The following is a 14,466-nucleotide window of genomic DNA, read 5'->3' on the forward strand; positions in this document are numbered from 1 at the left end:
GCCTTGGGGAGCACAAAAAAACGTTTCAAAGATTTATACGTCAGTTGTGGCAACTGTTGATAGTCGAGTTTAGGGGATGGCTGTACATACGTCGAAGACATTTGAGCTCGGGTTTTGAATTACGAGAGTCATCCAGAAAGTAACTCACGTTTTGGCCTGACGTGGTGGTGGATAAGACTTGAGCCACCATCTTGGTGTCAAACGTCCCAACAGCCAGTACGTATCCTGCTGTTGTTGTGTGCAGACTGTGGTTCTTCTACTTTGCCCACTGTGATCTGTCAAAATGTGTGTTGTAGTAGAAAATTCCGCGAGTTGTTAATTGAAGTCTGTGATTAGGTTTTTACTTGCAAAAATTACTAGCCAACTGTAATTCATAGGCAACTTTGTGAAGAGTACGGAAACGGAATAATGAGAGCAAAACGTTTTTTGCACGACAGAGAGCTTTTGGATGGATAAGGATGGGAGGCGTTTGATCAGCCGCAGTGCAGTTAAGATCTGGCACCCAGTGATTACCACCTCTTTCCAGGGATAAAGACTAGGCTTGCAAAACAGCGTTTTGACAGTAACTCAGAATTGCATGTTGGTGTAAACAAGTGGTAAAATATAAGACGGCCGATTTCTTCAGAGATGAAGTTGAAAAAATTTTGTATTGTTATGATGACTGCCTCAATTTGAATGGTGACTATGTTGAAAAATAGTTTAAGGAGGTGCCCTTCAAATGTATATAGTATGATAAAACGTTGTGTTGTCACTAGGTTCTATTTTTATTTCAAACGTAAATTACTTTTTGTACAGCTCTCGTACTTTACTCATGGAGGCGCTGCTTTACATGGTAGAGATACGTACCACTGCAGCACGCTTTATACGCAGCCACACTCAAATGCCACCATAGCAAGTGTTGTAAGAAGTACATGACTGTAACTGACGCGCAGTTTCTAGAATGATTTACAATAGAAGAGATAATCTACAGAGCCATTTCAATTTGCTTGTTTTTCCTTTTAAATGATTATTTTAACTTTCCAGGAAAATTTAAACCAAATTATTTTTAAAAATTCAATTAAACAAAACCGTAGTCTTTCTTCCGGAATTCTCTAAAATGGCGGATCTAGTGAGAAACAGCGCGGGTCACAGCAAACAAACCCGGCGGATGAGCCATTCGATAGAGTCAAAGGGAGAAAGGGCAGATGCAGCACTCACCGTCCTTCCGATAGTAGAGGATTTCGAAGTGCGTCTCAACTCCAGCCTGCAGGGCGTCCCTCAGGAGGGCCACGGCGGCCGCGGAGGTCAGCGGCCCGTGGAGGAAGTCGGTGAGGGCGGGCCTCTGCATGACCTCGGCCCTCGAGTAGCCCGTGAGGCGGCAGAATCCGTCGCTGCAGTATATGATCCTGCACCATTGGGAGAGGGGGCTGATACCCCCGTCCCCCGCCGCCGTCGACCCCGCCGCCGCCGTCCCCTGTCCCACGGGATGATCAGTGGTGACGGCCTCCGCCCCTGGGGTCGCCTCGCATCCCCCTCTTTCCTCTGCCCCCGCCGGCCTCTGGGCCGGGGCCACTGGGTGTGGTATCCGCTGCGCATTGGCGACGACGAAACTCCGATCTGAAAAGTGAGGAGAGAGAGAGGTACGGTTTTAAATGACAAACCCTAATATGATTTCAGTTGAGTTCAATGCAGTTCACTCACATGACATAAAGAGGCATTAGAAAGGTATGGTCGGCTGTTTTAAGCATGAAAAAAATTAGAATTAAACTTAAAAAAGTGCGTAGTGATAGATTTTTGGAAAAGGGGCTAGTCCCTTTAGAACGCCCACTGCATCGGGAACACCGAAATGGAATGTGTAGACCGAATTAAATACCTATGCGTTACCCTCACTCACGACCTATCCTGGGTGAAACACACAGGGGAAATATGTGGAAAAGACAACAAAAAATTAAAATTTATTAAAAGAGCACTGGGTAAATGTGTTGAATAGGTGAAATAGATATGTTATCTTTCGCTGGTTAAGTCTCATTTAGAATATGTTTCTAGCATATGGGATCGTAGCGTAGAGGAGCTATATTTGTAAAACATTGTAATGATAAACTTAGCAGCGCATCCAAAGTATTAGCGGAACTAGGCAGAAATCAATCACGGAGGGAAGCTTTAACTACAAATTAAATCTCTCGCATAAATTAAAGGTATTTCTCTTTGACAGTGATGTTGAAAATGTATTATTACCCCATCTTACTACGGTAAGAGAGATCATGCCGAGAAAATTAGAAAGATTAAGTGTAGAACAGATAGATTTAAGATGTCATTTTTTACACGAACGATAAGGGATCAGAATATCATTGTACGACCGCAGTAGGTGTCATATGCGGGTCAAAATTAGTCTGGTGGTGTATTCGCCCCCTGCCACACACCCTATCGATAGCTTGCAGGGTACTAAAGTATCTAAAACATCGTTGAAACCCCGTCTCAAGGATAGGCTCCCATCATGGACGAACTGCCTATTGTTGACTGGGTGTTCTCCCATTTAACGAACCATATCTACGAGAATCGACTCGAGCGACTTTTCTGGTTCCCAATTTTTTGCTCTCAGTTGAGACTCTTCTTCATTAAGTTAACTAGGACAGTGATCTAGCAAAAGAGAAGTTCGCGATTGCTGAATATAGTTTGCTACTACACGTGAACTGCCGTCCATCAAATTTGATTTCCTTTCAGCGCACAGTAGTATTCGACATAGATCGATATTGGGAAACACTTGAATGGCCAGGAGTCACTCGAACAGAAATCACCAAGCATTGAAAACTTTTATTCTACGACGAAGGGATTACTAGGTGGAAACAAAAATGAGTCCATAATCAAAACAATACATAACAATTTTCCACTAAAAATAATTTAATAAGCCAGAGTGCGTGTAGTTTAGTTTTAATTGAAACAGAATAATCAAATTTAGTCAAATGTACTCTAGCTTATTACATTATTAACGTGAAATTTTATAAATTATTCGTTAGCTCTCCAATCAAATATTGAGATTCGCGCGTTTCAAATGAACACCAAATAAAGGGGGTCAGCTGTGCCATTTCACACCTCTTCCATTGCTCTAGTCAAGTGTTTCCCGATCTTTTTAACGACTTAGCTCCCAAGGGAGGAGGATAAGATGGCGTATTTCTTCAGTTAAACTTTTATCATCAACTATTATGCTATCAGTAAATTGAACTTAGGATGCGGCGATGTTGATTCCATTATCAAGCCTACGCCATGGTACCTTATGGCAGACTCCAGGTGTGTAGGCGTGACCCTGGTCTAATTAGAATATAATCATGGTTAATAAAAATGAATGACTAACTTATAGACTTTATCAATGATAAAAGTTGAAATGCTAATCGCACAGCTGCTAGCGAGTCTTTTACGCGGATGAATTCATTAATATTTGCCCTTGTTTACACGCAAATAATTGCATGAATGTTCCAAATTCTTCTAACCAGTATTCGAAGACAAAATGGTTCGGTATGTAGATAATATAAATCCAAAACCAAACGCAATGACGAACAAAATTATTTTGAGTATTAATATAGTCTAAACTCTAGTTTTCACGTTTGATAGGTGAGGGTGGAGCTCATCCACACATGTAATAACACATGTAAGCCCAATGGCGTGTGAAATTCACACTTACGCCCCACCTATGTTGATACAATCATTGTGATTTTATTTAATGTGTGTATGGGGTTAGGGGGAGAAGGGAATTTAAAGACTCAATCTCGCTCTAGCAAAGTCATTAAAATTGTTATTTGTTTGCATTTATTTTCTAAATATCAATGGCTCAATTATCAAATTTTCATGTGGATTTAACGGTCCATGTAGTTAGGTCATTCGTGCATTGCGCAAAGAAACCACACGCAACCTAATAAGTAAAACAAGTGTGTTACAACTTTTACCACTATTCTATGTATTATAGAATTTGATTTAGGTACTTCTATGTCATGTTATCCAAAATTTTCATAGAATTCTGAATTTACTTGTAGGACTAACAAAAAGGATTTTAGAGCGTATCTGAAATGCATTAGCTATGAGTGTTGCCAAGGCTTATTTCTCGAAATGAATAGAGTCTTAAAGAGAAATTAAATCTACAGCCAGCCCCGAAGGCTACGTGAGTGTTATTCTAAAACCGTGGGAGGCACTCCGGGTCGCATTCAAAACCACACGTGCCACGTGCAAGAGCTCTCGCGCCGCCAACTTCATCAGAGCGCGCATGAAATTGAATTATGCCAAAATGTACGCATAATGCTTTCTCTTGGGTGGGAGCGTAAAATTCGGAATTTCATGGACTAAAAATTCTAAGTGCTGAAACGAGATTTCACGCTACAAGTGGCGGTTACCTCGTGGCGTTTATTGGCGTGGCGGTTACCTCGTATAGCCTAGAAATTGTTGTCTTCTCCAGAGGTTCTTTCCCCAATACTTCATTTTAGCATCCTGGGGCCTGAAGTTCAATTAAGAATCTACCTAAATACTAGAGGAAGAAATCTTATTTGGTCTATTCACTACCAAGTTGTCTCCGGTTACAGATTAATTTTTAACTTGACCCTGTGCCCTTATCCTTTACACACGTAAAATGCACCTATATGAGAATATGGAAAGCCTACGAGAGATGCTAATTTATTATATGCATCATTTTTGTGGGCCCCAATTTTAATGCGTGTCAAAGCCTCAGTCAGCCAAAGTACTTCACCAGGGCGGCAGGAGTTCCGTAAATCGTTGGTACAGAGAATCGCTATTTAGAAAAATTGACCCAGCTTTATAGCGTGATTGAGGTTAATTCCAGAAATGTATAAGTTTACTTTTCTTCAGCAATGTTAAATATTATTTTGCTAAGAAACTCCTTCAACAAGTAAGAGCATTGAAACGATGCCGAAGGATATATAACCACGGCATACAGCAAATGTAGCATGGAAATAATCAGGAAGAAACATCGATTGAAAGATATATATTTTCTCGTAAGAAGGATTTAACTGCCTTGAAAAATACTCAAAATACGAATTGATTCGTAAGCGATCTATTTTCTAAGGAAAGTTTTTTATAACTCTGGGAAATTTACGGTGATAAGGCAAAATGAAATGAGATTGGGGGCTTGTAATCACGGTAATACATGAGAACCCCGCAATATTCATTGATAAAAATGTTATCAATAAAGAGAAATCAGGGAGCATAGTGAAAAAATAAGGTCTTTGGAAATAACTTTAGACAAATTGGTTATTGTCGGGTAAATCATAATTTTAGCATGTTTTCTATTTAATCTAGCAATATACGCATATTCAATGCTAAATAGACATCTACTGTGCGATTCTGAAATTCTCACTAGGAGGGTCAATGGCTCATATTCATATTTGACGAAATTTCTCCTTCATGATGACGAAGAGCAATGAATTCCCCTGATTAACTGAACCTAAATAAGACGGATGAGAAGGAAGGGTACAGGTTTTAAGGGCTAACGAGAGACATCAAAAGCATGGCATCTAAGCTAAGTGATTTCAGTTCCGGAATGATTATAATGGTCTGGCATTTACCCAAATTGCCTCAGAATATACTTTTGTGAGGTTGCATGGCAAAGTGGGAAAATGGCGTGAATAATGTCAATTAAGGCCTGACATATGCTGATGGACTTCCTTTGTCTTTCTTTCATCTGTATATGTATCCTCCTCTTAATATTATACATATCTTCAGTATAAAAGCCTCAAAACGATCGTGGAGCAGGTTCTATTAAGATAAATTGAGTGATAAATGTAGAATGCAATCAGGACGTATGTGCCTGTTTCGTAGATTTCGAAAAGTCATTTGATAGAATGGATTTGGATTAAATAATGAGTATATTGCAGAAAATAGGAATACATTGGAGGGACAGGAGGCTAATCCGCAACTTTTACATGTCTCACACTGCGCAGGTGTGAGTGGGGAACGGAGACTCCGGATGGGCAGTGTTAGGAAGAGTTTTAAGGCAGGGTTGCCCATTATCACGGTTGCTGTGCAGCGCATATGTGGAGGAAATGAAAGAGGCATGGAAAGAACTAAGGCAAACTTACTTGAGCAAATTTACCGGAAAACCGCGGACGGCACAGGGAATAAGTAATAAGTTTTAGTAAGGCTGCGTCCTTTCCAATCTTACTCTAAATGAACCTCAAAGCTATAGAAAGTACATTGTGGTGACCACAAAAATATGTGTGATATGACCTCCACTCTTTCTTAAATACGCACTCTGGCAAAAAATAGTATCCTTACGCATGCAGAAAGAATACAATATTTGCTTAAGACACAGTGATGCAAAGATATTAAACATCGCCTCTCAGGATATAAAATAGAACTTCATAGTTGCGGTGAGCAGATTGTTTTCTTTTCCGATTTTGTGTCAATTCCACCTCCTCCATCTCCCTCCTTCCCTATCTCCGCTCCCTTGTAGCCTCTCCTCTACCTTTCCTCTCCCCAACCATTCCTCTCACCCCTCCTCCGCCTCCCGTTCTCCCCTTCCCCTGACCCCCTTCCCTTTCTCTCGCACCCCTCACTTCTACTATTCCAGCAGTCATTATTTTTATATCTTCCGATGAAGACGGAGCAGAATTTCGTCGAAACGATCAAGAAATAACGTGTGAGTTATCTTTTTATGTGTTTATATATTGTTTGTTGCTGTCCAATATATATATGTGTGTGTGTGTGTGTATGTATATGTGCATATATATATATATATATATATATATATATATATATATATATATATATATATATATATATATATATATATATATATATATATATATATATATATATATATATATATATTTGTTGACAATGGATAATCACCCTTGGCTCACTTACAGATACGAGGGACTATAATTGAAAGGTAAAGAAAGTTTTTTTAAAACATTTCAGAACGAGAATTAAACACACTTAGGATTGAAAAAACCTTTGCAAGATGTATGCCATGAAGAAACCAGACTTTTACAAGAGCTCAATTTGATAATATTACGACGGAAATTTGAAGTGAATAGATTACTTCTCTTTAGTTTGTGATCCACAATAAATAAACTGATAACAATTGCATCTCAGGGAACGTTGCTCAAATGATTAAACGAAACATAGGGTTCTTAGTTGTGAAATAACTGCTTGGAAGAAAAAGAAGAAAGAACGACACGCAATCATTACAAAAAACGGGTCGTTCGCTTTTGGATACTCAAAAATGCAATATGACATTCAATTCATGGTACTTGACTGAATAGTGCAAATTTATTTGTGATTCCGAGGGAGCAATTCATGATGAGAACTCGGCATGCTGCATAATATGAGAATGAGTGCTGCGAGGAACCGTTATTTCCCCGCTCAGCTCGTGAATACAGAACAAGAAGACGAAAAGAATAATATATTAGAATTGAATGTTTTCCCTTCTACCTCTTCGGGGCGTCGCGACCCCTAAAACTCTTGATAAGAATAGTCTGGTGTGGTTTCACGTCAACATGGATGGATAAGTATTATCCTAGTAGAGAAATTGGCATCCAAATACCAAGGGATACATATGAAAACCTACATCGGGGTGAATAAAAAGACACAATCAAACGATATAGTTCCAATACAGTAAAATCTCCGTCTAACAAGCTATCAAATTAATTTAATATCAGGATTCTTGTTATTGTTTTTATTCACTGCTAATTGTTTAGGATGATAGTTGTCATAGAGGTATTAAATAAATATGAGCAAGAGCCTTGCGTTGAAATGCGCTTCTTCATCGTGAATCACCGGTTATAATAAATTATCGGTTGGGATTTTAATTTCTAATTTTTGCCATGAAATTCTTATGCAAGTATATTATATATTGCTATATAATAAACTTGTATATGTACTACATGTCTAAAAATATTTCAGTCTCAAATCTGGATTGCATCTGGAAGTGCGTTGGAAAAGCATTACATGCGTTTAGACATCATGACGTGCGTTCATAAAGAGCTTCTCCACTGATAATAGTGGGGCAAGAACAGATCCTCCGGGTGATCTCATATAAATACCTCTTCCCAAGAATAACTAATCTCCGTAAATGTGCAATAAAATCATAAACACTAATTATTAAGCTAATCCGTCCCGCTATCCACCTAAATTTGTTCAAACAAATTCTGAGCCTTTCCACTTCCGTCCACAAAATACGATGGGAATAGCAACATTTTAGCTATGATTAAAGAAAAAAGAGAGTTTTCAAACGTAGAAAAAATATATTTATCCAGTCATATCACATAAAATATAACATTTACGGTTTTTCAGTCGCTGTTTGATTCATAGAGTCGATAGTTTGACTTTTGTTAAGCCGGAGTTGTTTGGAACCCATCCGATTCCCAACCAAGTTTTGGTATCGTTAAAATTTTCGATTTCATTAGGGTTATAGGGGCACTTTAATTAAACTAGCTGGTCCCCTATTATTTTTTGTAATTACCTCAACTCGTCATGACGTAAGTTCCCTAAATGTGAGTCGTGAATAAATTGTGAGGTCAGAAATTGAGTTTCCTCAGTATTTCTTAAAATTTAATAGTCATTAAATTACACCGAAGTGACTCCACTTTTACTAAACATATCATCTATTTAGTGAATATTCCTCAAACATGTAATAATTATTAACTATTCTAATCATGATACGTTCTTATTTTCAGTGGTTCTAATATTTTATTAGATATTTATGATAGTATTTTGCTAAAACTGTAATATTTTGAGGAAGCCCATGCAACGTTTTTGCTGTTACAAACGCCTTGATCAAAAATCTTAAGCTTATACTAAATTTTAATGATTTTGCGTTTATTTTTAGTCAGTAAATGCCATGAAAACCAATTACATGCGTTGATATTAATATCTTATATATTTGAGGTTGCAGTTGGAGTCGTACCTTTAAAATTCCAGGAGCAACCGACTGAATCGGAAAATACCTGGCTAGAAAACTTGTGGCTATAACCTAAAAACTAAAAATATGCACCCACCTAAATTTATATTGATTAATTACTTGCTTGGAACCGGAGTGGTTGGAGATATGAGAGAATTCCATCGCCAGGAAGGATGGAAATGGATGCATTGTTTGAATGGCAAGATCGATGACCTAGGCACGATTTTCTTTTCACCCTTTGATAGACTCACATGTGAACGATGGTGCATTTGAGGGTGCTGGAACATATATACCTACTTTATAATTATTGGTCATATATCTTACACTCTAACGATTTAAATATATATTTAGCGAGAAAATATCACGGCCTTAAATTCAAACACTTTTAAGGCTCTCTATCAGCATAGATAATGTGCTACCACGTAAACTGAACCCTATATGTTAAACTTATATAAAATTCATGACCCTGATAGAATTCAAACCCGAAATTTTGGGAATGATTCTCGATCAATTTGACTACTGTGACCAGGAAGAAAAATCTAGTTCAAGTACATTAACCGTAATTTTTTCATTCAGCATGGATCCCTGTTGACCATGAACTGATTGAACCTAAGGAAATAAAGTATGGCAACATTTACAGACGGTTTTCAGCGCATTGAAGAAAAAATAATACAGCAGAAACACAGGGCAATGATTTTCCTCTTGCGGTTCACCGTCGCGAAAAAAAAAATCAAGGGAGTGATAACGGAAATGTCGACCGCTAAAACAGGAAAAGAAAATTAAGATAAAATCAGAGCATCGAGCATACCCTTCGGCAACTTAGTATTCATTTATTTTTCATCATCAGCTACTATTACTTTTAGAATACTACAAATGATAAATTTCCAATATTAGCTGTATTCAAACGGTGGGAATCAATTCGAAACATACCGTTTATTTTGTCACCTAAATGGCATGCGCTATTCATTGGAATACACGAAGCTCCATTAACAAATAGAGTTCCAATAAATTATTATGTTTTTACCTAATTGAAAACAAGCAATATTTAAGTCTTTCAAATTAATTTCATACTTTCGAAAACATTTTCAATCGATAACATTTTTCAAGGGACTATGAATGAATCAGAAAAAAACTTTGAATAAAAGAGTGTCATACTCTCAGTAGCCTTATCAAACCTTATCATATGAAAATTTAATTTAAAGCGACAGATTTTGCTTGATAAACTTTAAATTATGAGTACTTGGAGGTCATAGGAGTTTGCAAATCAGTCCATCAAACACTCCATGTGTTTATTTTCGGTTTCAGATGGTGATTTTTCGGTTTCTGGGTCATATGAACATCCGAGTTAGCAGAAAGAATTACGCTTGCACGGGAATTTATAATTAGGGAATATACGTTAACTTATGTTATATTTGCTTTTTTTACCCCATGGTTGGCCAATTAGTTTAGTATTTATTATTTGCATCCAAGGTGGGCTGTGCTAATTATATTTTATATCAATAGTAAAATATAGCACTTACATGTAACTTTAAAATTGTTCATTTCATAGATTTCTTTTTCAGGAAAATATAAATTACTAACTGCTCACCTGAACTCACTTAAATTGATGGGATTTTTGATTATGACTAAATGCCACACAATGATATTTTAGAAGATCAAAAGAAAATATGAAAAATAAATGAAGAAACTATCAGGACAATATGTTTGATGAGTGTCGTTGACCGCGCAGAAAATCGATAGGGGTTTAATTGTGCTTACTCTTTTGAATGAATATTTGACAAATTCATTGACACATTAATAAAGATGGAATTTATTTAGTAATAAAACTTTTGTGAGAACGTAAATAAATAATTTGATTACGACAGTGCATGTAACTGATTGTTGAATTTTCAAATATTAAATTTGTTTTGGCAAAAAGCCTTAATAAATTGGTAGGTCAGGCTGGCCTATACGAAATATATTCATCAGAATGACATTACAAATTTGGGACTGTCTCATAAATATCTACTGGGTCTTTGTATATTTAACTTTTCAAAAGATCCTGAGGTCGAAGTACCGAATAAGCCGACTGGTTGTTTAGGTATTCAATATGCACCCATGTTCACTTCGTTGCAAATTGATTAGATACTTTAAAATATTTATGATATTATTATAGAACTGATGCCATCGCAGTGATGAGATCACTAATCGAGAGTAACATAGAATACAATCAAGAATTATTTGCCTATTTCGTAGACTTCGAGAAGACTTTTGATGAATTGAAGTGGGAAAAACTAATGAAATTTTTACAGAAAATACGGTTATATCGGAGGGATAGGAGGCTAATCCTAAACCTGTACATGTCTTAGACTGCTCAGGTGCGAGTGGGAAACGGGGAGTCCGGATGGGCAGGGTTAGGAATACGTGAGGGGCAGGGTTGTCCATGAACATCGGGGCTATTCAACATATACGTGGAGAACATGATTAAAGAGGCATGGGAATGAAAGTCGGAGCGAAAATTATAAAATCAGTTTGGTTTGCTGATGACCAAGCTCTAGTTTGTCAGTCAGCAAAAGGGTTGCAAATATTGCTGAGTGAATTGAATTATTCAGTGCGATAGACATGGGATGAGAATCAAAATAAATCAAACCAATGTTATGCAGTTTTCCTGAAATAGAAAGACTAGGCTGAACATTAAAATAGGAGGGCAAAAACTAGAACAGGTGGAACAATTTACGTATCTCGGAAATGCTTTCGATCAAAATGGCCAAAGTAGTAGGGACATGAGAAGAATTGCACTAGGCAACGAGGTTTTCACAAGGTGGTAATTGATGACAGGAACGTTGAGAAAGGATATTAAGAAAAGACTCATAAAAACTTTGATATGGAGCGTATTTAAGAACAGCGCGGAAACATGGTCAATAAAGTAAGATGACAGACGTATACGGTAGGATTTTGAAATGTGGTTTAGGAGAAGGATGAAGAAGATATAGTGGACAGAAAGGAAAATAAATTAGGTATGGTGGGTATGCTAGGTATGGTAGTGGAGGAGAGAGAATTGTGGGCAGAAATCATAAAGGGGCAGGAAAAATGGATGAAAAGCATATTGATCGGCATTGGTATGTTGAAAGCTGTAATAGAGGGGGGAAATAGAGGAGGAGGAGGGTAATAGAGGGGGGTCCCTTTTGATAAACGAGGAAAGAGCAGCAATAGGATAGGGACGAAGGGAGCAAGGGAGTATAGGGAAATTCAGAGGGACTTTTTGTAGAATAGGATGTTGGGTTGTGTGTTTTTAGGAGAGGCAATATATTTATTTGGTGGTCGTGTCCATCTACACCTTCACCGATGGATTACCTAAAAAATAATATTATCCGAGGAGGGACCCAAAAATAACAGGAATGTTGTTATAGATTCTTTAGCGCTCAATATATTTACATTAAATTTTGTTCGCCTTCAAAGTATTCCCCATTGACCACAATGCACTTCTTCAAACGTTGCTTCCATCGTTGGAAACATTTCTGAAAGTCATTTATCAGGATGTCCTTTGGGCCTTCTCGCGATTTTTGTTTTACCTCATCCACAGCGTCAAAACGCTTTTCTTTCATGTCCCTTTTGAGTCTGGGGAACAAAAAGAAGTCACAGGGATCAAAATTTGGTGAGTAGGGGGGGGTGGACAATCGATGTCATGCCGTTTTTTGTCAAAAACTGCATTACGGAGAGGGTAGTATGAGCCGGCGAGTGAGATGGCGAGGGACAAATTTGGCTGCAAACCTTTTCATATGCAAATCTTCCAATAGAGTCCTCTAAATTGAACCTAATGACAATCCAGCTATCTCACAGAGTTGATCAATGGTTCTGCGACGGTCTTCACGAATGAGGGCATTGATTTTGTCGACGTTTTCGTCAGTTCTTGATGTTGAAGGACGGCTTGAATGGGGTTGGTCTTCATTGATATTTCACCATTTTTAAAACGTGTAAACCACACGTAGACTCTGGTTTTGCTTAGGGCAGCTTCCCCATAAGCAGTCTTCAACATTACAATAGTTTCCGCGGCCGATTTCCACAACAGGAAACAAAATTTCACTGCAACGCGTTGCTCTTGATAATCCGCCATCACGTTTTTCGCCGAAATGAAAAAAAGTTGTCTCACTGAAACGGCTCTCACGGACGGACCGATCCAGTCACAGCGACGGTGCTGAGCACACTGACGCAGGTGGCGTGAGCCTGTCGTGCGACCGGGCGAGCAAAGGCTTACCCCACTCTCACTCCCCACCGCAGCCCAATTCACGTTACTTTTGGGTTTGGGTCCCCCCTTTTAGAACTCTGAAGTATGGTAAATGTCCCTCGATGTCCTTCATTCATCATGATAAAACTCTTTTAATAGTGATTTCATCAGAAGAATATTTAGGGAACATTTCTAAGTTACTACTTCTTAGAACAACCCAAAGAAGTAGTATTTTAACTTTTACTTCAGCGGAAAAAACGAAGTTGATCCCTGAGAATCTAAAGTTATGGCACTCACAGAGATAAATTAATATTTAAAATTATATAAATGATCATCAGATTGATTAGACATAAGAATTAAGGAGATAAAAAGTTTTTCAATACCATTTCAAATGTTATAGATACGAAAAACATATCAGTAATGAAATCCGTCCACAAGAAATGAAACTACTACCCTAAAACGAGTGGCTTGTGATGGCACTGTGCCCACTTTGTGAGAGGTCATTATCAAATATCACCCCAATAAATATCAAAAATAGGCCAATTATAATTTTACCCCGATAGTTTAAAATGTGGAATCCAATTTTTATTACACTCGATTTTTTTTCCTCGAGCAGTTTTTAAGCAACTTTCAAGATTAAAGCAAAAATATCACATTTGTTAAAATTGAACTAATTTACATTAACCGCGAATAATAACTGATCACGACAGTTAAGAAATATAGCTAATGACCGAGGTTGTTCTACATATTTTGAGAACATGAAAAATATTATCTTTCAAAAGTTAATCGAACGAGTTAATTAAAAAAATTTGATCTATAGGATATCACGACCAAGCATAAAATAATAAAACATTTCTGCTTAACCCACCTTTCCTTTTAATTTTTTAACAGAAGGAAAAATACTTTTTTTAATTGCCTGTTTTACTTTATCCCTTGAAAGATCTCACTGCCATCTGAATCTTCATCTTACGATATACGGTTTCCAAAATAAAATAAGCTGATTCAAAGCAAAAATTTGCTTTAATTTTGAATTTTAACGTAAAAAAATAGAATTCAGCTATAAAATAAAAGCCTTAATTTCAAAAAGGGGATACAAAAACCGACCGGAATTGCAGAGTTTGCGCAGAAGAAGCCCCTGGAGGTGATATTTGTAGGAGATATTTTTTCAATGAATATTTAGCTTCCCCTTCGAAAAAATGTAAAAAATACGCTAACATTATTTGACTGAGAGCATCATTGAAACTATAATAAATATAAGCGCTTGATTATTAGTTCTCTGTAGATCTCTTCCTCAGTAACGTTAGAATGAGATGTGAACGTTTTAATTTCTGACCAAGATTTTAATATCTGTTCGTTTTTCACTGGCTAGTTTTCGAGCAAT

At 37.4% G+C, this 14,466-nt stretch overlaps 1 protein-coding gene across 1 annotated transcript in view; it reads right to left on the reverse strand.

The window, feature by feature from the left end:
* sei (potassium voltage-gated channel seizure) overlaps positions 1-14,466 on the reverse strand; it is an 858,190-nt gene that overhangs the window by 571,672 nt on the left and 272,052 nt on the right. The window contains exon 2 of the mRNA XM_071583602.1: positions 1,198-1,596. Coding sequence (XP_071439703.1) covers positions 1,198-1,596 — 399 coding nt within the window. The remainder of the gene's footprint in view (positions 1-1,197; positions 1,597-14,466) is intronic.

This window comes from Hetaerina americana, unplaced genomic scaffold (assembly GCF_022747635.1).
Source record: "Hetaerina americana unplaced genomic scaffold, ioHetAmer1.1.p SCAF_14, whole genome shotgun sequence".
Classification (NCBI taxonomy): Eukaryota; Metazoa; Arthropoda; class Insecta; order Odonata; family Calopterygidae; genus Hetaerina; species Hetaerina americana.